General features: G+C 43.4%; 1 protein-coding gene across 10 annotated transcripts in view; it reads right to left on the bottom strand.

Moving 5' to 3' along the window:
* LOC137521675 (serine/threonine-protein kinase BRSK2-like) overlaps positions 1–23,805 on the bottom strand; it is a 427,652-nt gene that overhangs the window by 192,874 nt on the left and 210,973 nt on the right. For 7 of the 10 annotated variants that reach the window (XM_068241266.1, XM_068241267.1, XM_068241271.1 and 4 more), the window contains exons 2-3: positions 16,546–16,640; positions 2,706–2,791 (exon numbers count right to left, since the gene is read on the bottom strand). In XM_068241266.1, the coding sequence (XP_068097367.1) occupies positions 2,706–2,791; positions 16,546–16,640 (181 nt within the window). Of the gene's footprint in view, positions 1–2,701; positions 2,792–16,545; positions 16,641–23,805 lie in introns of all 10 variants that reach the window. The other 3 variants (XM_068241273.1, XM_068241274.1, XM_068241275.1) reach the window with 1 other exon arrangement.

The raw sequence follows: 23,805 nt of genomic DNA, 5'->3' as shown, positions 1-23,805 counted from the left end.
GGGGTTGATACACTTTATAGGACGAGATTCCCGCACTTTGGCTCAATAGGTTGCCTGTCAAGTGACAGGCAGGAGGCAGGCTATTGGGCCAATCAAAGTACAGGGATCTTATCCTACAAAGTCACTGGACCTGACAGGATCCAGGGTGGGACAATTGGAGCGGCCGTTAGTTTTGGGGGGAGCATGAGTAAGTTAGTAGTGCACGTTACAGTAGTAGCGTGCCCACTTGCTCTGCCATACTAAGCAACGCTGCTTGAGCAGTATAGCTTAGTGAATCATCCCCTACTGATTTGTCTGTGAGCCAGATGCAGCCATCAAAAGAGCCACATCTGTCTTCCGAGCCATAGGTTCCCTACCCCTGGCCCAGACAGAGGCTTCTCCCATTGTCCCAAGCACTGTTTCTCAGATGCATTTACTTTACAGCTGTAGCTCGCTGGTATATTTGTATTGTCAAATTACAAATCTACAATTAGCAAAATAAGTACAAACTAAAAGACAGGGCCCTGCCCAATCCAAGTGTTATTTAAGATAATGTAAATATTAAACATCTATAAAGGTCCTGGTCCCTGAAATTCCATCACTTCAAGTTAATGGAATTTGGAATAGTTTAAAATGAATATCCTTACATCTTTATGTTCCATTTATGGATGTTTTAGCGTGTATAGAAGTTGTTGCAGGGTACACGAGCTGCGCATAGAAATTATTATTACACTGCCCTTTAGCTGGATACTGTGTATGGCATGAACCATGCTAATGCAGATAAAGTGTATTAAAGGCTTACAACTTTTCATACAGCCATTCCCATGTCCTTAGATGACCATGCCTGGAGCTCTCTCCTTGGAGCTGTGCACCATCTGAAATCAAACCAGCCAAAATGCACTGGGCAAAATGTGAGGAGACATTCAAAATGGGTTTGACAGAAAGAATGTTTAACAAAAGATGAATATAAAAGAACCTGTTTTTGTTTTGATCATGCCCTGTTATTGGAAATATGAAATTGGTGTAGTAAGCATATATTTTTAAAGTGTTCCTCCGATCACAGCTATGAGACGCCACAGCTTACAACAAGCATTACCATAGCAACATTAACCATGCACCACGAGTCATGCTAACTGCGTAATGTGCAGTACACTCTCGGTGGTAGTAACAGTAATATTGCTGTGCACTGACTGCACACAGCAATATTACCGGCAGTTAGTGCATCAACCCCAATATTGCCTATTAGTGCCGGCTGAACCCGATTCCTGCAGAAATGCAACAAGACAGAGGAACAGGGCCTGATTTACTTAAAGAGAATCTGTACTCTAAAATTCTTACAATAAAAAGCATACCATTCTATGAATTATGTTCTCCAGGGCCCCTCTGTGCTGTTTCTGCCACTCCCTGCTGCAATCCTGGATTGTAATTGCCAGTTTTATCCAGTGTTTACAAACAAAAAAGATGATATAACAGAGATAATACAGCCACTGTGCAACTAGGAAAGGCTGCAGTAAGACAGACAACATTAGAACAGGTATAGGAACTTATAGGATAGAAGAAATAAGGCTGAAATTTTATTTTGAGTTATATAGCTTTATTTATAACATTCTATCATTCTGCCATATTTGCAGTTTAGAATCCATACTCTGTATTTTTAGCTGTAAAACAAAGTTTAGCTAATAACCCTTTGAACCTTCCTGCAGTAAAACCTTATCTCAAGCTGTCTCTCGCTGTTTCTTGGCTGTTAAAGCTACTGTATTTAGAAAACAGGACTGAATTTGCCCAGGTTGTGTGAAATAGCTCAGACAAGCTCTTTTGCACAGTTAACAACTGAAGTTTTTTTTAACTCTTCCTGCACAACATGAGACTCTTTTCTTTGCTACTGAAGTTCTTGTTGTTATCTGTACTACACATACAATTCATGATCTCATCAATTTATTTTCGCTTCAGATTAGCTTGAAAAAGAGTAGGTCACAAGTCACAAGCCAAGGATCAGTCACAGAACAAACTGACACCAACCAACCATTTACCATTGTTAGCTGGCAATGAGCAGCTAACAGGCACCGCTAGGAATCATGGGAAGTGTAGTTCTGTGCTCAAAAAGAATACAAAATCAATCTCCCTAACGTATTGTTTTTCGGCCTAATTTGTTAAACGAAACCTAACCAAAAGGATGGTTAGAACTGCGTTTCCAAGAGCCTAAAGTTCTTCTTTCATTTCTGGTATAGGGAATCAGCCTCAGCCTGATGCTGTAGTAGTTCAGCAGCATTATAAAATAGATAGACACGGCTTGTACATATGTAAATCTCAGGACTTGTAGATTAGCATTTTTTTTTCACAACCACATAAATTACAGACATTTCATCCTCTAAGAATGAATTCTTGTGTTCAGTCTTTTGCAGGCAGCTCGACAAAGAGGTTCAAACCGTAACCGAACAACCTCCGCTAGCTCCTGCTTCAGCAGGCCACTTTCCACTGAAACACTTCTGAATATTTTATGCAATCCTTACAAAAGCAGAACAAGCAGTTATCATATGTTTTTGTAACCCAGCAAAGCATTAAGAGGCTTGTGTAATTTACATAACATCCAGATTGCTAAAGCAAGGCTCAGAAGTAGCGGCTGCCTAGAGCAGCGACAATGCATGCATACTTCTCATGCCAAAGAATACAGATGCCCAAAAGCACTGCAGGCTGGTGGAAGCAAGGGAATGTCTGTAAATACCTACAAATATTTCTTATTTTCATAGACATCATGCAGCTTCAGAACGTGGGGATGTTCAATCAGCTTCAGGATAGCGATCTCTCTTTCCACCTGCCAAAGAAAAAAATAAAACACAGAGGTCAGTAAAGAGGAACGTGCAGGGTGACACGTATGAAACAGCAGCATGTCAAGTTTACCTGCTAGTGACGGAGGTTATTTGCCTTTTAACAGTTGGATGCAGCTGCTATACAAACTGGCACCAACAGACCAGGGCTAAACCAGTGGCCTAAGAATAGGGAATACAGAGCTTGTAACTGTACCAGAGCCCCCTGACCTGGCCATTTATTGGTGTTGTAATAGTTGGTGTTGTCATTTCTGCACCTTAAACATGGACCAATAAAATCCAGCCAAGGTGGGATTTAATGGGTCCATTGTCAAGCTGCATAAATGTACCTTTTCCTCTGCTTACAATTTTCTCACACACTGGCTATCTTTGGTTAGTCGGGTTTGGTAGAGTCTGTATCAAACAATTATTATACACATACTGTAGTATTCAATTTGTGCTATACCACCTGACTAAACTCTGATTCTGAACTTGGATAACCCTAATGAAAATAACAATATGCACAGAATGTGATATAAAAGTAAAAAGCAAACACAGAAACAAGTAAACAAAAAGTCTGATGTATTTAGCAAGGTAGAGAATCATCGCGGGAACCATGAATGCCACCATGTACTGTGACATACTGAATCAGAGCATGAACCCCTCACTTCAAAAACTGGGCCCCAGGGCCATATTCCTAGATCATAACAACCCCAAACACATCTCCAAGACGACCACTGAGGATAAAGGTGCTGGATGAGTCAAGCATGTCCTAAACCCTATTGAGCATCTGTAGGGTATCCACAAACTGAGGAAGGATACCCACAACATTACCAACTACAGACAGTCACCCTTCCAATCTGTACTGAACATGGCTGCTCAGCTTATTAATCTTTCTTCTCGCTCCTCCTCTTCTGCTGCCCCTCTCTGTCTTGCTCTTCATTGGCTGCCAATTAACCAGAGGATCCAGTTCAAACTCTTAATTTTAGCCTACAAAGCTCTCTCTACAATCTCTCCCCTGTACATCTCCTCACTGGTGTCCAGATGCCAACCCAAACGCTATCTCAGATCCAGGGGGGATAAAAATCAATGATTTTTAAAAATAATAAAATTTAAAAAAAAATCTCAATCCAAAGGTTATTCCATCATGAAATAAAGATTCGTTTTGTAATCATGTAGAATAAGGCTGTATGTGTTTAATTTTTTGGGGAGGTAAATAAATGCCATTAATACATTCACAATGTCATGTTCTTGCAGAGTTTGCAGAGATCCAGGGGGGATAAAAATCAATGATTTTTAAAAATAATAAAATTTAAAAAAAAAAATTTGTAAGATTATTGGTCAGTTTCTCTGCCTACAAGATATTATCACAGATATTTGGTTTACTTTTGCAGTTCTCAAAACTGAATTTGACTCAGCAGAGATCACATGCCTCTTCTTCATAGCAAAAATGTTATAACATGAACAGAGTTGAGAAAAAGACCATAATCCTATTGTTCTACAAACCTATGAATACAGAATCAAACCCTTCAGTGCTAAGTTTCAAGAAGTTCAGTGAGTAGTAGTGCTGGGCGTAATGGAAAAAACTACGCTTACGGATCATTACGCGTAATTTTACGCTATTACGCATTACGGAATTACGCTTACGGCGTAGACATTTATCTACGGTTCATGTCTGTAATTACGCATGGCCCTTACGCAATTACGCGTAAGAATATCGTAATGCAGGTTGTTACGTTATTGCCTTACGCACAAATTCCTACTAGCAATTAATGCGTATGGCCATGCTCCCAAGCGGAAAAGTTGACGCATGGATCAATGTTAGGTAGCCGCCGACTTTAAGGGTTAATAGCAAAGCCCCCTTAATTGCTGAGAGCTTCAAATTTGGAGATAATATTAAGGAGATCAGAAGGAATAAGAGGAAACTTTTTTTTTCAAAAAGACCTTATAGTTTTTGAGAAAATCGATGTTAAAGTTTCAAAGGAAAAATATATACATTTAAAAACCCGCCGACTTTAACGGTTAATAGCAAAGCCTGCTTAAAATTTAGGAACACCAAATTTCCAGGGTATATTAAGGGGATCAGTGGGAATAAGAGGAAAATTTTTTTTTCAAAAAGACCTTATAGTTTTTGAGAAAATCGATTTTTAAGTTTCAAGGGCAAAAATGTCTTTTAAATGCGGAAAATGTCAGGTTTTTTTGCACAGGTAACAATAGTGTATTATTTTCATAGATTCCCCCAAGTGGGAAGAGTTTTACTTACTTCGTTCTGATTGTGGGAAATATAAAAAAAAACGACGTGGGGTCCCCCCTCCCAGACCTCTTTAACCCCTTGTCCCCCATGCAGTCTGGGATAGCCAGAATGCGGAGCACCGGCCGCGTGGGGCTCCGCACCCTGACTATACCAGCCCGCATGGTCCATGGATTGGGGGGTCTCGGAAGGGGAGGGGCAGCCAAGCTTTCCCCTCTGAGCCCTTGTCCAATCCAAGGACAAGGGGCTCTTCTCCACCTCCGATGGGCGGTGGAGGTGGAGGCCGCGATTTCCGGGGGGGGGGGGGTTCATGGTGGCATCTGGGAGTCCCCTTTAAAAGGGGGTCCCCCAGATGCCCACCCCCCCTCCCAGGAGAAATGAGTATAGGGGTACTTGTACCTCTTACCCATTTCCTTTAAGAGTTAAAAGTAAATAAACACACAAACACTTAGAAAAAGTATTTTAATTGAACAAAAAACATAACCACGAAAAAAGTCCTTTAATATTCTTAATTAACCATTAATACTTACCTGTCCCTTTAAATAAATGATCCCTCGCAATAGCCTCGGAAATGTTCTATCAGTTACATTGTAACAAAGTTATTACAATGTAACAACTTTGTTACAATGTAACTACGCCGCACCCGACGTCACTCGCCGCTCAGCCGCCGCATACACTTACGCGTCCGTGCAGGACGCTAAGTCCCCGCCGGCCCCCGCTGTCCACCCCGCCCACATCTGTCACCCACATGTCACCCACATGTGGGTGACATGTGGGTAACATGTGGGAGAGGCGGGGAAGGCAGCGGGAGCCGGCGGGACTTAGCGTCCTGCACGGACCCGACAGAGCTCTGAGCTATATAGCTCAGAGCTCTCTAAGCATCTTTGAATTTGGGCTCCAAGGAGCCCCATTGGTCCTTAGCAGACCAATGGGGTTCCTTCAAATCAGAAGGAACCCCATTGGTCTGCTAAGGACCAATGGGGCTCCTTGGAGCCCAAATTCAAAGATGCTTAGAGAGCTCTGAGCTATATAGCTCAGAGCTCTGTCGGGTCCGTGCAGGACGCTAAGTCCCGCCGGCTCCCGCTGCCCTCCCCGCCTCTCCCACATGTCACCCACATGTCACCCACATGTGGGTGACAGATGTGGGCGGGGTGGACAGCGGGGGCCGGCGGGGACTTAGCGTTCTGCACGGACGCATAAGTGTATGCGGCGGCTCAGCGGCGAGTGACGTCGGGTGCGGCGTAGTTACAATGTAACAAAGTTGTTACATTGTAATAACTTTGTTACATTGTAACTGATAGAACATTTCCGAGGCTATTGCGAGGGATCATTTATTTAAAGGGACAGGTAAGTATTAATGGTTAATTAAGAATATTAAAGGACTTTTTTCGTGGTTAAGTTTTTTGCTCAATTAAAATACTTTTTCTAAGTGTTTGTGTGTTTATTTACTTTTAACTCTTAAAGGAAATGGATAAGAGGTACAAGTACCCCTATACTCATTTCTCCTGGGAGGGGGGGTGGGCATCTGGGGGACCCCTTTTTAAAGGGGACTCCCAGATGCCACCATGAACCCCCTCCCAGGAAATCGCAGCCTCCACCTCCACCGCCCATCGGAGGTGGAGAAGAGCCCCTTGTCCTTGGATTGGACAAGGGCTCGGAGGGGGAGGGGAAAGCTTGGCTGCCCTTCCCCTTCCGAGACCCCCCAATCCATGGACCATGCGGGCTGGTATTGTCAGGGTGCGGAGCCCCACGCAGCCGGTGCTCCGCATTCTGGCTATCCCAGCCTGCATGGGGGACAAGGGGTTAAAGAGGTCTGGGAGGGGGGACCCCACGTCGTTTTTTTTTTATATTTCCCACACTCAGAACGAAGTAAGTAAAACTCTTCCCACTTGGGGGAATCTATGAAAATAATACACTATTGTTACCTGTGCAAAAAAAACTGACATTTTCCGCATTTAAAAGACATTTTTGCCTTCGAAACTTAAAAATCGATTTTCTCAAAAACGATAAGGTTTTTTTTCCTCTTATTCCCACTGATCCCCTTAATATACCCTGGGAATTTGGTGTTCCTAAATTTTAAGCAGGCTTTGCTATTAACCGTTAAAGTCGGCGGGTTTTTAAATGTATATATTTTTCCTTTGAAACTTTAACATCGATTTTCTCAAAAACTATAAGGTCTTTTTGAAAAAAAAATTTTCCTCTTATTCCTTCTGATCTCCTTAATATATTCTCCAAATTTGAGGCTCTTAGCACTTAAGGGGGCTTTGCTATTAACCCTTAAAGTCGGTGGCCTTTATATTATACGGGAGCGTAATATTACGCGATTACGGCAGACTGTGTAATTTCAATAGGAGTTTACTGTCTTACGCGTAATTTGTTATGCGTAATAACGTAACCTACGGTCTACGCGTAATTAATTACGTGTAATACCGTCACCTTACACGTAACGCTTACGGTACATTTGTAGTGAATTACGATGCATAATTACACTAATGCGTAATTTCGGCCCAGCACTGGTGAGTAGAATAGAAACAATATTTTTTTCTGATTGTTTGGAGTGGAATAGATCTGCACAAGAAGAAAGTGAAACTTAGGCCCCGTTCACACTTGCGTTTCTCTGCCAAACGGACCGGATGACCTGACCGGATCCGGATCGAAACCGTACGGTTCTGATCCGGATCCGATCCAGATCCGGTCAGGTTGCATCAGGTGTACATCAGGATGCGATCCGGATCCGTTTGGCAAAAGAGAGTAGAAATAAATAAAAATTTTGGGGTCTGGGAGGTCAGCAGAAGGTGCACCTGTGGAATCAGGTCTTCCGCTGTTTAGGCCTCACCTCCGACATACTGCCAACAGCTCCAGCACGTTAAAAGTCACTGCTGCTCCACTCCAAAATGCTTGCCCATGTGTCCCCATCCAAAATCGCCGCTAGAATACGCATAGGAAGTGGGGTAGAACGTCAGGTGTTTGTATCCTGTGTGTTCTGTGCTTCCGTTTCCCATTGGTTTTCTATTTCCAGATGGTGCAGTGAACCAAAAAAATAGCGCATGTTGGAAAAGTGTCCGGAGTCCGGATCCGGTCCGGCTCCGTACTGTACGGAACGGACGCGTGTGAACGTCCGCATAGCCTTTGCATTGCTATGCGGAACGTACAATCTGTTTGTACAGTATACGGTCCGGATCCGATCAGGCGGATCCGAACAGAGAACGCTAATGTGAACCGGACCTAAAGGTGCACATACATGGTACATTTTTTCATTTTTTTTCGATTACATAATTTCCTTCGATTTTTTCATTAGATCAAATATAAAGATATATTTCCAACATGTCTGATCGGATTTTTATAGAAAAAAAATGGGTTAATCATTCGTTGTTCTTGATAAAAAAAAAAGGATTATTTTTGCACATTCATTGGATTCATCATTTTGGTAGAATAAAAGGGAAAATCTAACTTTTTTAATGTACCATGTATGGGTTCCATAAGTGTGAGAAGGGAGGGGCAAGCAGACAAGCAGTACTGGGGATAAAAAAAACTACCCTGTAATATGAAAAGTTGTTATTCTCAAAATCTTCATCTACTTGCATATTAATGTTATGCAAGTACTAGACTTTATGTTGAAAACTAAGATTTAAATCAGGCCTTAATGACCAGTGATTTAAATGGTAATTTAAATTGTGAATTAAATCAGCTTGATTTAAGGCCTTTTTCACACCAAGACATTGCGTTTTAGGGGACGTTATGGTCGCATAACGTGCACCTAACGCAACGCATGGTGGTGTTGAAGTTGGACGTCAGATTGAGCTGCGTTATGCAGCTCTTGTTGCGCTTTTTTCGTTCTATCTATATTGATAGAACAGCCGCTCCAGGATAGTGATAGGAAGTCCGGATCTTTTCAAGGATTTCGATGATTCGAATCGGATCATTGAAAAGATCTGGATCTTTGAACTGAATCATTTGAATCATTTTACTAGGGAAGCAGACTGGGGGTGAAATGACTAGCAGGACAGGACTTTCCCTGCACTGTACATTATGTATGTTCCTGTTTCTTCCAGACAGACATCCACTGTGAACCGAATCGTTCATTGTGATGATCTGGATGATTCGACTCACAAAAAAGATCCGGATCAAATGAACTATTCATTCATGATCCGGACAACACTAGGAGTCCAAGTTACGTCACCAGTAGTGCAGTGAATATTAATTAGCCATGTGGCTAGTCACTGAGCATGTGCAAGCAGCCTAACGCAGCTAAAGCCCAGTATAAAGCACAGCATGCTGCACTTTCATTCAACGTGTAGCATTACAATGTAACGCAACGTGGGCACTGTGAACAGCACATTGATTTTTCATTACCGTGAGTTGGGCTGCGTTACAGGATGCTGTAACGTGGGACTTTAACGTCCCACTGTGAAAGCAGCCTAAATCTAATTCACCCTGCTCAGACCTGCACATTAATTTTTTTGTCCTCCTCTAGAATCACCTCCCTCATTCACGTATACAAGATTTCTTATGTGCTACACCCCTCCTCTGGAATCTCCTGCCACAACACATCTATCACTCTCCAAGCTTTGAAATCTTTAAACGCTCCATTGCAACTAATTTTTTCCAACAAGCATGCAATCTAAGTTAGGCCATGCCCCTTTGACCTCTGGCCAAGCTGTACTCCTTACTAGATAACCTAAAACACACTTCCTTCTTTTTTCTATTTGTTTTGCTATTTTTTTTACACATTTTATTTATTGTGTTACATTTGTCATTGTAATTACCTACACTATATTTTGTACTAGTGTCTATACAGTATGTGGTGTACACCATTTTCCGTATTACTATATACTCCATGTTTGTTTCTTGCTTTGCACAGTGCCACGGAATATGTTGTCACTTTATAAATCAATAGAATTAATAATAATAATCGCCAGCTTCCTCATGGAACATGTGCAAGTAAGTTCTGTGCATGCCCAGTAGAACAAAGCCGCTCATGCACACATTTTCCATTTTCCACCGGGCATGAGCACTTTGGTCTACTAGGCATTCTTAGCCTGGATGCGCTCGTCCACAGCAAAAGCATGGCCGGAAGAAACTTATTTGACTGACTCAAGTGGATTCAGATTAGAATGACCATAGCTCCCAACTGTCCCTTCTTTGGAGGGACAGTCCCTCTCAGGGGCGTAACAACAGACCCTGCAAGGGATGCAGCCACAGGGGGGCCCAGAAGCTGCAGGGGGCCCTGTAGAGGGAGAAGTTTATTTTCCCTGTCCTGAGAGACTGACAACTGAGGGCACAAAGAGAAAAACTTTCTGCTCTCTGCACAATTGTTCTAATTACTGCGTTTGCTCAGCCACTGAGAAGGAATCATACAAAGTTTTGTAGACAAAGATTTGTAGACAGACCCTATTCAGTGTGCAGCCGGCTATTGTGTACAGCGCCCATCCCCCAACACCTCTACACCTCCCCAGGTGCTTTGTACTGTAGTGATGCTGGAAAGGTCTGCAGAGCCAGTTCTGCTCCATCAGAGATGGACAGAGTGAGTGTAATAATCTGAGGCTGGGAGCACACTCATCGGTTTTCTGTATGCATTTTTTTGCACACCATGTATGTCTGAATGTGTGAAAACATGCAGGTTATATAACAGAAGCTAATGTAATTGATAGAGAAAATGCGTGCAGCACTTCACTGCTGTCTGTTTTTATCTGCATGGGGAAAACACATTCAAGTGTGCACTAGCCAATTGAATAACATTGGTTCTCAGTTTACCTGGGCAGAAAGCAAGGGGGAAGCCCCCCCCCCAAGTTTTGCAGGGGGGCCCAGTGATTTCTAGTTACGCCTCTTTGGGAATAATATCCCTCTGTCCCACCTTCTTCCTCATTTGTCCCTCTTTCAAGACTGATTTACTGATCTGTGCAAATATTATGTACTAAATGATAACCCGGTGTTGCCCGGGTATTTATTTGTTTGCTCTTGGCTCTGCCCAATTTTTCTAACCTTGACTCACAGTCACTCAATGACCAGGTTTATGAGCTTTGTGGTCCTTGGCATCAATAATGTAAATGTTCTCATTGAAATGAAACAAATCTGATTGGGTGTTTGTGCCCCCCTAATATCTAATCCTGGGGGGCACAACTAGCTACCTATACAGGAGGGGGGAGGGTATCTAATCTTGGGGGACACATCTTGCTTTCTATACTAGGGGGAGGCTGCCTAATCCTGGGGGGCACATCTAGCCATCTATACTATAAATGGGGGGTGTCCATCAGTGGGGGGGGTCAGGGGGCCACCAAGTTACTTTTGCCCTGGGCCCCATTGGAGCTAGAACCAGCCCTGTCTGGGTGGTGCCTATAACCCTGTCACTTTAGGCCCCATTCATACTGCCACGCAAACACAGCGGATGCGTAAATGGTGCGATAAGCTCATCCACTGAGATGCACTGGCATTGTTCATGTTACCTGCCATTTCCATCAATAACATAGGATGTGTTCACCTTGCAATTTTGTGTTTTTCTGCGTCCTGGAAAACTCTGTGTTTTGTTATATAGAGTGAATGGGCCTTAGTAGTTGCTAAGACCTGTCACTTTGGAGATACCCTGATCAAGTAGCTTTGATACTCTTGCCTCACTTTCCTGTTCCCAATACATCCCCTTCAAGACCTCACTTTCTACCCAATTACCCCGCCCCTTAAGTCAGGCATGTCCAAAGTCTGGCCTGAGGGCCAAATGCAGCCCTCTGAGCCTTTTCTGGTGGCACCCAAAGCTCTCTACAGTTGTTAATTCCATGCGGCCCACAGGCCGTAGCTGCAGTGCCGCATGCAGGGGCCACCTATTGTTGCTGCTCTGCCTTCCCCTTTGCTCACATGTAGGTTATCTGCCACCACTGTAGCAGTAGCTGCAACTAATTATCAGCCGCCACTATACCAGCAGCAGTAACAGCCACTGATTTGCAGCTGTCACTGTGCCAGCAGCAGTAACAGCCACTGATTAGCAGCTGTCACTGTGTCAGCAGCAGTAACAGCCACTGATTAGCAGCTGCCACTATGCCAGCAGCAGTAACAGCCACTGATTAGCAGCTGCCACTGTGCCAGCAGCAGTAACAGTCACTGATTAGCAGCTGTCACTGTGCCACCAGCAACAGCCACTGATTAGCAGCTGTCAATGTGTCAGCAGCAGTAACAGCCACTGGTTAGCAGCTGTCACTATGCCAGCAGCAGTAACAGCCACTGATTAGCAGCTGCCACTGCTAGCTGCACACAGTATATGGGTTTTATTTGACAAAATGTCACAGGCATAGTGTATATCTAACCGCAATCAGCAAAAATTGTGTTTAACTTCACTAGTTCTGGCCCCTTGCACTCTTAAAAACTGCAATATGGACCTTGGCCTAAAAAGTTTAGACATCCCTGCCTCAATTGGTGCTATTGTAACAAGACAATCAATGTCTCCTGCCGATGGTTCTAATGTTAGGGTTGATGATACGGTGCATACGTCTCGCACACAGGAAAGAAGGTTTGCGTGTGTAAGCTGTCTTGCCCTAAAGGAAAAGTATTTAAGCTGGTATTGGAAGTGCTGTGCCAGATGTCATAATCACTCTTCTCTCTCCTTTGCTACTTTCCGCACATGTTCCTGAGTGAACACTATACCTGAGCCATATGGATGAAACAATCATAGCTTTTATAGTTACAGATATAATTGCCCCTTCCACTGGGTTGTTATAACACATTTTTACGTTAAACACGAGCTGCCATCACTCACAAGCGTGAAAATCACAGCACATGACGTCCAAATGCATTTTTAGGATTTAAGGAAGCTTGCAGTGAGACAAATATGGAAGATGCTGTTGCCGATTCCCTTTTAAAAAAATGCCATTTGCTGGCTGTTGTGCTGATCTCAAGCTATGCACACACTTTACATTTCTGTCACCTGAAATGCTCAGGAAAGTATAATAATAGATGTAGCACTACACTTTGTAAATCACACCAACCCAGAACAAGTATGCAGATCAGCTGAACTGATTCCACTGGTTTCTTGCTTGTTTCAAATGGATGTTTTAAAACCTATCGCAGCTAAACTTTGAAAATAAGGTAAAAAGGGCCGTATTTACCATAAGGCTCTGTAGGCACGTTCCTACAGGCGCCTGATGATAGAAAGGCGGGTCACTCCCCTCCTCGAGCGCCTCCCTCCCTCCTTCATTCAGGGTCACCTCTAGCTACTTAATACTGAAGGTACTTCTGGATACATAATACTAAGGGGCACCTGTAGCTACCTATGACGGGTAGAGATGGCCCAAACCGTTCGCCGGTGAGCGGTTCCCGGTGAACTTCCGGGGTTCGCGATCGCGGAGAATCGCAAACTTTTCTGGAAGTTCGGTTCGCCCCCATGGTGCATCATGAGGGTCAACTTTGACCCTCTACATCACAGTCAGCAGGCAAATTGTAGCCAATCAGGCTACACTCCCTCCTGGAGCCACTCCCCCCCTTATAAAAGGCAGGCAGCGTCAGGCTTTGGAATCACTTCTGTGCCTGCATTAATTAGAGAAGGGAAACGCTGCAGACTTTCATAGGTAAAGCTAAGTTAGGCTCTTGTAGGCTTCTTAGCTTGCTCCTTTCTGATTCTTATTGCTAAAAAAGCACCCCACAACTCTTTTGAGAGCTAATCTTGTTCTTATGATCTATTCTTTTTGTGTGTGTCCCACTGACACTTGTGTTGCATAGACAGCCTTGCTAATTCCTACTGTGTGTGTCACTGCCAGGCCCAGCACATTCAGTGACTACCTGTGTATGTGCCAGGTGCACATTTTAATACCCATCACTGCATATACCTACTACCTGTTGATAACTTCAGTGCACCCACCTACCTATGTGACCACACGCAGTGTCACTGTGCCTGTCCAGTACCTGTCCTGTCCAGTACCTCTCTGTGTGTGACAGGTGCACATTGTAATACCCATCACTGCATATACCTACTACCTGTTGTTCACTTCAGTGCACCCACCTACCTACGTGAGCGCACGCAGTGTCACTGTGCCTATCCGGTACCTGTCTGTGTGTGACAGGTGCACATTGTAATACCCATCACTGCATATACCTACTACCTGTTGTTCACCTCAGTGCACCCACCTACCTACGTGAGCGCACGCAGTGTCACTGTGCCTGTCTGGTACTTGTCTATGTGTGACAGGTGCACATTGTAATACCCATCAGTGCATATACCTACCTGTTGTGTTCAGTGCACCCACCTACCTACGTGAGTGCACGCAGTGTGATATACCACACAGTGCATACCTGTTAACTGCACCTGTGTGACTGCACATTGTATTAGTCAAGTCAGTGCATACCTTTCACTTCATCTCCCCCAATATGGACAAAACAAAAGACAGAGGCAGGCCACCTGGCAGGTCTGTTCGAGGTTCGCTGTCGTGATTTTGTGCGGCCCTCGACCAAAGTACAGTGTTCAGAACAAGGCACGTGCCATCAACCCCCAATATTGTCAGGACGTAGTTGACTACTTAACACAGAACACCTCATCTTTCTCAGCTTCCACACGGAAGCGTGACATATCTTCCTCCTCCTGCTCTGATTCTGGCACCCCACTTAACATTCAGTCGGCCGCCACCACCAAAGTGCCATCACCCCAGGGCTCTGCGGTGTGGAAATTTTTTTGTGTGTCTGCCTCAGATGAGAGCAATGCCATCTGTACTCTCTGCCACCGAAAATTGAGCCGTGGAAAGACCAAGACCCGCGTAGGGACAACTACCTTACGAAGACACATGATTACAAAGCATAAACTGCAATGGGATGACCACCTGAGGGAAAGCAGCACACAAAAGCAAAGCCACACGCCGCCGTGGAAGATATCAGGCTGCAATTTTTTCTCAAAAAAGGCGATACCTAAACTGTACCGTGATGTTAAACGGCAAGTGGTGACATCTCTGGCACACAGCATTGGGTCAAGGGTCCATCTGACCACGGAGCCTGGTCTGCAAAGCACCCTCAGGCCCTTTGGGGAAGGCGACAGGCAGCACCATTTTATTTAAGGTCTTCTATTGACCATTTTATGCGCGCTACTTTTTCGGGGTTCCCAGTGCACGGGCCCCGTATGTGAGTTTTTCTTTTATCTTTGTTTTTAAATTGTTTTACTTGTTATGCAATAAAGACGGTTTACACTTAGATGTGCCGTACATCTCTTTCATGTCACTATCCTACTGGACTCCCCTTTGGCGAGTCTCTGCGACCTCAGGATATCTACTATATTCCGGAGGAATCTGTGGTGTGCAACATCGCTGGTGAAACGACACCATTTGAAAGTTCTGCAGACCACCTATCAAACTCGTTTACAACCTTATAATGTGGGTTGTAGGAATCTGGTAAGCCTTGCTTCTTTACCTTTTTGTTCGAAAATCCTGTATACCAGAAAATGACGAAAGCTGTATTACTATAGACCTGCGCTGACTTTCTATATTCATTGCTTGTGTGGACTTTTGGACATTGTCCTTCTCGGCTGCGGTCGCCTTCTGCCTTGGCGCTGACACTTGTTGTTTAAGAGATTATATTACCTATCTATTTTAATTAACATAACTAATGTAACTTAATGGCAGTATGTTTGTTTAGGCTGAAGTTCCTCTTTAAGTTGGGGGATAACCCGAGGTGTCCAAAGGCGCCACTGCTGCTTTTTGGGCTGAAGATCATCAATAAAATACAGGGAAACCAGGGAAACCAAGTAGTACCTCACGGAACCACTGCAGGGCACAATGAGAAGATTGAGGGTAGGAACACACTAGGCAGAATCGCATATGCGTTTTCCACTATATGCTATGGAAAACACATATGCGATTCTGCCTAGTGTGTTCCTACCCTGAAGGTGGTGTGAATCCTCAGATAGGGGATGACAATGGGGAGGGAGGGGATGGTGGGGGGGAGGGCAGGATGGCTCTTGCTTTGTTTTGACTGTTGGGGTCTAATTTACATACTTTTATGACAGCGATGTGCATTATATTGAGTTGTTTACATTGATGCTCTGATTTGTACCTTTTTCCCTTATTGTACCTGGAGATTCCACAGATTTGCTGGTTTACATTATTTTGTACAAAAATTTAAAATCTTGAATAAAATTTTTGTTATAAAAATAGAAAAAAAACACATGAAATCCAGCAACTCTGGCCAGAAATTATTCAATATTTTTGCTCTTAGTTGGTAAGTCCTCATCTACATTTTTGGGCCAGGTTTGCTGGATCATGTTTTATTATGATCTCCAGCCTAGAAGTTGTCACCCTAGGCATCTGCCTATGGCTAAAAACGACCCTGCTCACCATGGGTGTGTCCTCAGTCACACAACTAACGACTCAATAACCTTTCAGAAACCCTTGCTGTAGTCTGCTATGACTCATGGTGATGCTTGCAGACTCCTGCCACCTAATATATAAGGCAGTTTTTGTACAGGTAAGGCTTCCATGATTGTGTATGCAGAGATTTGATAGCCTATCGCAGCCAGTGACTTTAAAAAGTAAATGTTCAACAGTCACCTACCTTCATTAAGACAGACTCTGAAAGCTTTTCTCGGTTTACAATCTTTATTGCCACTTTCTGTCCCGTTATGCAGTGCACGCCTAGTTTAACCAAACCTGAAAAGAAAAAAAAACAGAAGCAATGTTAGGAACAGGACTTCTGGGATCTCATTAACAGCAAGAGTTATTGCATTGTCCTTGTGGTCAGAAAACATTCAAGTAGGCAAAGCATTCAATATGCAAGAGACTGCATTCACCATAGGAATACATGGAAATTCGAGCTCACATCAGGTGATCTTGGCTGGACATAATTATAATTGTTTAGAAAGTAAAACTAGGTAATTTATATACTGTATTTCTCAGTGTAATATCAGCTACTTGGACTCAAGGCCGGTAATATGGGCGCTGGTGGTCATTCTGTAAAATGGGGGCTGCATATATTCTAATGTTAATTATAGCTATAGCAGTGCCCACTGTGTAATGTGGGCCCTAGAGGCACCCGAGAAATAGCGGTTATTGGTGGCACAAAGTAGTGGTGGAAGCTGGTGCTGACATTGGCGGAGGGAGTGTTAAGTGATGGAAGGCGGCGCTGATATTGTCGGAGGGATTGGAGGGGGGCATTGCTAATGCAATGCTATGGGGGATTTTTATAAAATCACATTGCTCAAGTCATAGCATTACATTAGCAAGATCTTTTAAATTCACAAGTGCTAAGAAAAAGCTATAAAGAGAAACTCCGACCAAGAACTGAACTTTATCCCAATCAGTAGCTGATACCCCCTTTTACATGAGAAATATAATGCTTTTCACAAACAGACCATCAGGGGGCGCTGTATGACTGATTTTGTGATGAAACCCCTCCCACAAGAAGCTCTGAGTACCAAGGTATTCTGGGCAAACTGCTACAATGTAACAATGTTCACAGACAGGAATTAGCTGTTTACAGCTGTCTCTAACAGCCAAAACAGCTAGGAGCAGCTACATAACCTGCCCACAGTAAAAATGTCACCATGTAATAAATGTCAGAATGTAAATCGGGGAGAGGAAAGATTTTACAATGGGAAAACACTGACTAAATCATTTATACATAATTATGGTAAAAATGAAGCACTTTTTTTACTACATTATTTTCACTGGAGGTCCTCTTTAAGGCCTTGTTCACATCATAAAACGCACTCGCTCGCATTTTGCAGTTTTGTGGGTAATTTTTTTTAGTTCCCGGCGCTTACCTGCGTGTTAGCGATTTTTTGTAAACCGCTTTTAGTTTTTTCACTTCCTGACTCCTTAACCCGGAAAAAGAATAAATACAATGTATTCTAAAAAGTGATCGGGAAATCGCTATACAAAGCGCTTAGCGATTTCCCTATACCTTCCATTGAGCCAAAACACTCATGATACAGGCAGCGCTATGGTCAGCGGAAAGCAATCGAAACACGCAATTGTGAACACTCTCATAGAGAATCATTGCACAAGCTTTTTGGGACTCGTTCACACTAGGGGCATTTTTGCCCTTTTTTCCAGCGCAGGCAATTTTCAAAATCGCCCACAAAACGCTTGTGCAATTGATTTCTATGAGAAGGTTCATATCAGCAGTTGCGTGTGCCTGGACCATTTTGGGGTGTTTTTGCTATAATGGAAGGTATAGGAAGAGCACTGAACGCTCACAAAACCGCTTTATGCGGCGATTGCGTTCACATTTTTTATAATAAATACATTGTATTTATTCTTTTCCGGGTCAAAGAATTCACTTCCTGACTTGCGTCAGGGAGTGAATGACAAAACCGCTCTGGAAAAGCGCTTAGAAAAGCGCTTTTACAAAAAATGCAGTGCGCAGTGGAGCCCCAGGAGGCGAAAAAAAACACTGCACAAAATCTCAAAAAAACGCTTCCTATTACGATTTTAGATGTGAACGAGGCCTTAGGGCGATTTTCAATATCGCCAGCGTTTGAAAAAAGGGAAAAAAACGTCCTAGGTGTGAACAAGCCCTAAAGCGCTAAAGGCTCATTCACACTAGAGGCGTTTTTTGGAATTTTTAAGTGCAGTTGATTTGTACAAATTGCCCTAAAAGCGCTTACACTATGCTTTCCAATGAGATAGTTCTCATTGGGGTGTTCCGTTTGCTTGCTGCTGACAAAAGCGCTGCGCCGCTGCATGTACCATTTTCAGGGCGATTTGCCCTGATTGGAAGGTATAGGGAAATCGCAAAGCGCTTGAAAAAGCACTTTGTACAGCAATTTTCCCAGCCCTTTAATGAATAAATACATTGTATTTATTCATTTCCGGGGGCAAAGTAATCACTTCCTGACTGACGTCAGGAAGTGATTTAAATAATTGCTCTGCTAAAGCGCTTAGAAAAGCACTTATAACACACAGAAGAGAGCGATTAGAAGAAAAAGAATCGCTCAGTGCGGGCGATAGCGCGAGCGCAACGCAATGTGAATAAGGCCTAAGAGTTTTTCCTAAGCACTTGTAATTTTAAAAGCTTTTGCTAATGTGATGCTATGTGTGTGTGTTCTCACTTGAGCAATGCGATTTTATAAAAATCACTCATAGCAGTGCATTAGCAAGAGCTTTACAAATCACTAGCGCTAAAAAGCTCTTGCAGTGTGAACCAGCCCTTACAAAGTACTACTGAGTTCGGGTGCTCTGTAAGGCCTGATTCACACTGCAAGAGCTTTTTTTTTTTAGCGATAGTGACTTGAAAAACTCTTGCTAATGCAATGGTATGGGGGATTTTTATAAAATCACATTGCTCAAGTCATAGCATTACATTAGCAAGAGCTTTTAAATTCATAAGCGCTAAGAAAAAGCTCTTATAGTGTGAATCAGCCCTTAGGCTGCTTTCACAGTAAGACGTTACAAGCCTGCAACGCAGCCCAACGCACAGTAATGTAAAATCAATGGGCTGTTCACAGTGCCCACGTTGCGTTACAGGGTAACGCTGCACGTTCTGGAAAAGTGCAGCATGCAGTACGTTATATGCGGCTTTAGCCACGTTAGACTGTGTGCACATGCTCAGTAATGTTTTTTTTTTAATCTATGCTGCCTGAGAGGAGGTAGGGAGAGTCTGCTAATGTAGCCAGGCACATGGCTACTTAATATTCACTACACTTGCAGTGTTTTCTTCCTGGAGCGGCCGCTGATTTGCTGGCGGGACCACGTCATGCGGAGTGGAACACTCTGCATCACGTGGTCCCGCCAGCCAATCAGCGCCACGGAGACCATGTGATCGGACGATAACGTGGTCTCCGCAGTCTGTACTACGCAGTGCGCACAAAGAGCTGCATAACGCAGCTCACTCTTGCGTCCTTCAACACCACCAGGCATTGCGTTAGGGGCACGTTATGTGACCATAACGTCCCCTAAAACTCAACGTCTTGGTGGGAAAGAGGCCTTAGAGATGCTCTCTTTCTTTGCCCAATCAACCCATCTTCTGAATCCTCATAGAAATGAATGCGGCTAAGTGACTTACTTTATTTCATCGTTTAAACATTTTTTAATGGTAAATGAATGGCACTTTAACATAAAAAAAATTAAAAAATCTAAATTAGTGATGAAGGATGAGAATTAGCCCAAGATGCTGTCTGCTGCTACCCAAAATTCTGTAGTAAAGCATCGACAATCCGTTTTCTGTTTGCGGTAAAAGCAGATTTAATTAAGGTGCTTGTTCCGATGACTGTTACATGAAAGTACCTGCTAGTTTTTGTTGAATGAACTGAACTGAACCTAGGAAAAAAGACATACTTTATTTCATCGTTTAAAATAATTTTAATGGTAAATGAATGGCACTTTAACATAAAAAAAAATTAAAAAATCTAAATGAGGGATGAAGGATGAGAATTAGCCCAAGATGCTGTCTGCTGCTACCCAAAATTCTGTAGCAAAGCATCGACAATCCGTTTTCTGTTCACGGTAAAAGCAGATTTAATTAAGGTGCTTGTTCCGATGACTGTTACATGAAAGTACCTGCTAGTTTTTGTTGAATGAACTGAACCTAGGAAAAAAGACATACTTCATTCAAAAAGCAAATTAGGAGGCCTATAATTGGGTCGTTCACAGACATGTGAAACTTCAAAATACTAAAGGACGCTATTATACTTAAACGCATCTTGTTTACGGCGGATTGATGATCCCGTTCTCTTAGAATCCTCATTTAGACAAACACACACAATCTAAAATAAAACATTTATTGTGTGGTGGAGTGCGCTGTAATTATTATTATAAATTATTGATAATGGTGGAATGTGCTGCAGCTACATAGACAAAGTACCAGCAAATGGACAAAGAGCAAGGCCGCTCAAGAATCTTATTAGTAGTTATAAATCACTGTCATAATTGGAAGCATTGTTAGCTAAAGGCTACAGTTGAATACATAAGCAAGTTCACAGAAGGCCATCTCCAGATCTGAGAGGTTCTTATTTATAAAAGCGTCTTAACCTCTTCAGGACCATAGGCTTACACTCCCCCCCAGTGACCAGGCTATTTTTTACAATTCAGGCCACTACAGCTGTAAGGGCTCGCTGCAGGGTCGTACAACTCAGCACACAAGTGATCCCCCCCCCCCTTTCTGCCCACCAACTGAGATTTCTGTTGGTGGGCTCTAATCACTCCCACAATGTTTATGTTTATCTATTCATTTTTCATTTGTTTGTCTTTTTTTTTTTTTTTAATAAAATTACCTATTTATTTATCTATTTATTTATTTTTCCCTCCCCCCGCCAGCCAATGACAGCAATCGGCTGTCATAGGCATCAGCCTATGAAAGCCGATTGCTCCTGAGCCTGCCAGGGGGACAGCCGATGACACGGCTGTCCCCAGTAGAGCGCCACCTTAGATCGCAGCGCTGTACATTGTAAATAGATGGCAGTTTTGCCATCTAACAGTCTCCTAGTGGCGATCGCAGCTCGGAGGCAGATGACGAAGCGGAGATGCGCAATCTCCTGAAAAACGCACCCCTAGGACTTCACGCCAATTGGTGTTGAGCAGTCCTGGGGGAGCCGCCGCGTTCATGCCAATTGGTGTCATGGCGTGGAGCGGTCGGCAAGAGGTTAAAGAGAATCTGAAGTCGTTTTAAAAAAGACAAAAACAGATGCTTGCCTAAGGAAAGGGAAGGCTCTGGGTCCTTATGACCCTTCCTGTTCCTCCCATGGTCCCCGTGTTCCAGCGCTGGATCCCCTGTTCAAATCTCCCGCTGCGGGAGGCTTTGGAAGTCTTAGGGAGCCCGAGTGCTCCTGAAGACGGGCGGATCCGTAATGCACATGTGTGAGCGCGCGAGACACGCAGGCTCCCGAAGACTTCCGAAGCCTCAGGCTGTGGCAGAGAGCAGTCTCTGACCCATCGGTTGGAGGCTGCTCATGGGGGTTCCATCGCTGGAACGCGGGGGCCGTGAGAGGACTTGGAAGGCTCATTAGGACCCAGAGCAAAATCATCTCTTTATGCCCCTGAAGCTAGGCTCACATCCAGAACTGCTGGTGTACAGCAAACCAATAGCTAAATTTACAGAGCAACATCAACGTCACCCCGAGCTGCTTGGGTATTCTGTTGTTCTGGTCCAAGCCCCTATCCCATGCACAGAGGAGGACCAAGTGTCCGAAACAGGCTGTCTGCATTGTTGGGTTGGTGTGGCTCTGTAAAATCTAAAGGCTTGCTATACACCAGTGATTCTGGAAGTAAGCCTGGCTTCAGGAGCATAAAGAGATCATTTGCATATTCAGTAGTGATGCATTGTGGGTAACCACAGTCGCTCACTCGAAGCTGAATTATCGCAAATACCTTCTGCTTTAAGAAGGAAAACTACATAAAATGAATGTAAAATTTGCGTCGACTTATTAGCTTCTTATAATTTTCAATAAAGATGCCATAACCGTCTTATTGACGTGCATTCATTTATAGTGTGTCTCTTCTAGTGAATTGAAAAATAAAGAAGGAAAAAGTCCTCTCTATATGGAATTGTTCATATATCAGTTCGCCGGGTACTGTACACTTCTAGCTACTGTGTATAAATATCTATTGGGTCTACAGCTAGTGTTATAAACTGTAATAGTAATCTTCTAGAGAATTCCCCATATCGTGTTCTGTCTGTACCCAGACTTTCTGTATGACCTTTCTAGGAGAACAGTGACGGAATCCATGTATAGACTCCAGCGCTCTGATCTCCAGCTACACCGGATATGTGAGCATTGTGTGAGCTTTAACGTGTTTTTAGTAAATTGGAACAGGATTCACAAGATGAGCCTTTGGGTATTAAACTAAAAACCCTTTGAAACTGTAGAATAGAGATTGTTACTGAAGCTGGAACACCGAGGTCAGATATGAAAGCAGCGGTTAATTTTCTGTGGGGGATTTTCCCCGGAAAATTAACATTTGACAAAGTAAGAGAATATTAAATCTGCTGTCTCTACACAGTGTGCATAATTTCCATGACATAAAACCCAAATACAAAAGTACTGGTCTTGTACAGGTCTCTTCCCAGAATCCTCTCTGCCCTTTGTCTCAGCAATTAAAGCTGAGCTCCAAGTAAACTTTCAGCTCTGGTTCAGCCCCACAGTTTTTCAGCGCATACAATAGTAAATTTGCATTACTTAGCAATGCAAAAATTGCTGTGGATTGCACAGAATAGCTCCCAACAGGCCCCTTTTCAGAGTGACAGTCCCTCTTTTGGAATCAAAGCCCTCGGTCACCCTTTCTTCTTCATTTGTCTATCTTTCCGGACTGATATACAGATCAGTGTAAGTATATGCATTTCTCTGCTGATAATGTATTTATAAGCTCTGGCCAGATTAAAGGGAACCTGAAGTGAGTGGTATATGGAGGCTGCCCTATTTATTTTCTTTTAAACAATACCAGTTGCCTGGCAGCCCTGCTGATCTATTTGGCTGCAGTAGTAGAAACAAGTAGTAGTAGTAGAAACAAGCATGTCAGTAGAAACAAGCATAATGTCAGAAACATCTGATCTGCTGCATGCTTGTTCAGGGTCTATGGCTAAAAGTATTAGAGGCAGAGGATCAGCAGGACAGCCAGGCAACTAGTATTGTTTCAAAATAAATGAATATGGCAGCCTCCATGTACCTCTTGTTTCAGTTTCCCTGTAAGGTGAAATGGGGCTGTAAGCAAGAAACAACCTTGGCCAACCTGACTTTTTTGGTAAGATTTCCTGGGGTCTAGCATAAACCAGCACCCCCCCTCCCCCCATACTCTCTCCAGGCCCTAGGCACTTGCCTTATGCTTCATACACACTTGAGATAAAAGTCTTTGGAAAATGCAAGATCACAGACCAATTTTA

The sequence above is a fragment of the Hyperolius riggenbachi genome, chromosome 6, assembly GCF_040937935.1.
Source record: "Hyperolius riggenbachi isolate aHypRig1 chromosome 6, aHypRig1.pri, whole genome shotgun sequence".
Lineage (NCBI taxonomy): Eukaryota > Metazoa > Chordata > Amphibia > Anura > Hyperoliidae > Hyperolius > Hyperolius riggenbachi.
This window is presented reverse-complemented; position numbering and strand designations above follow the sequence as displayed.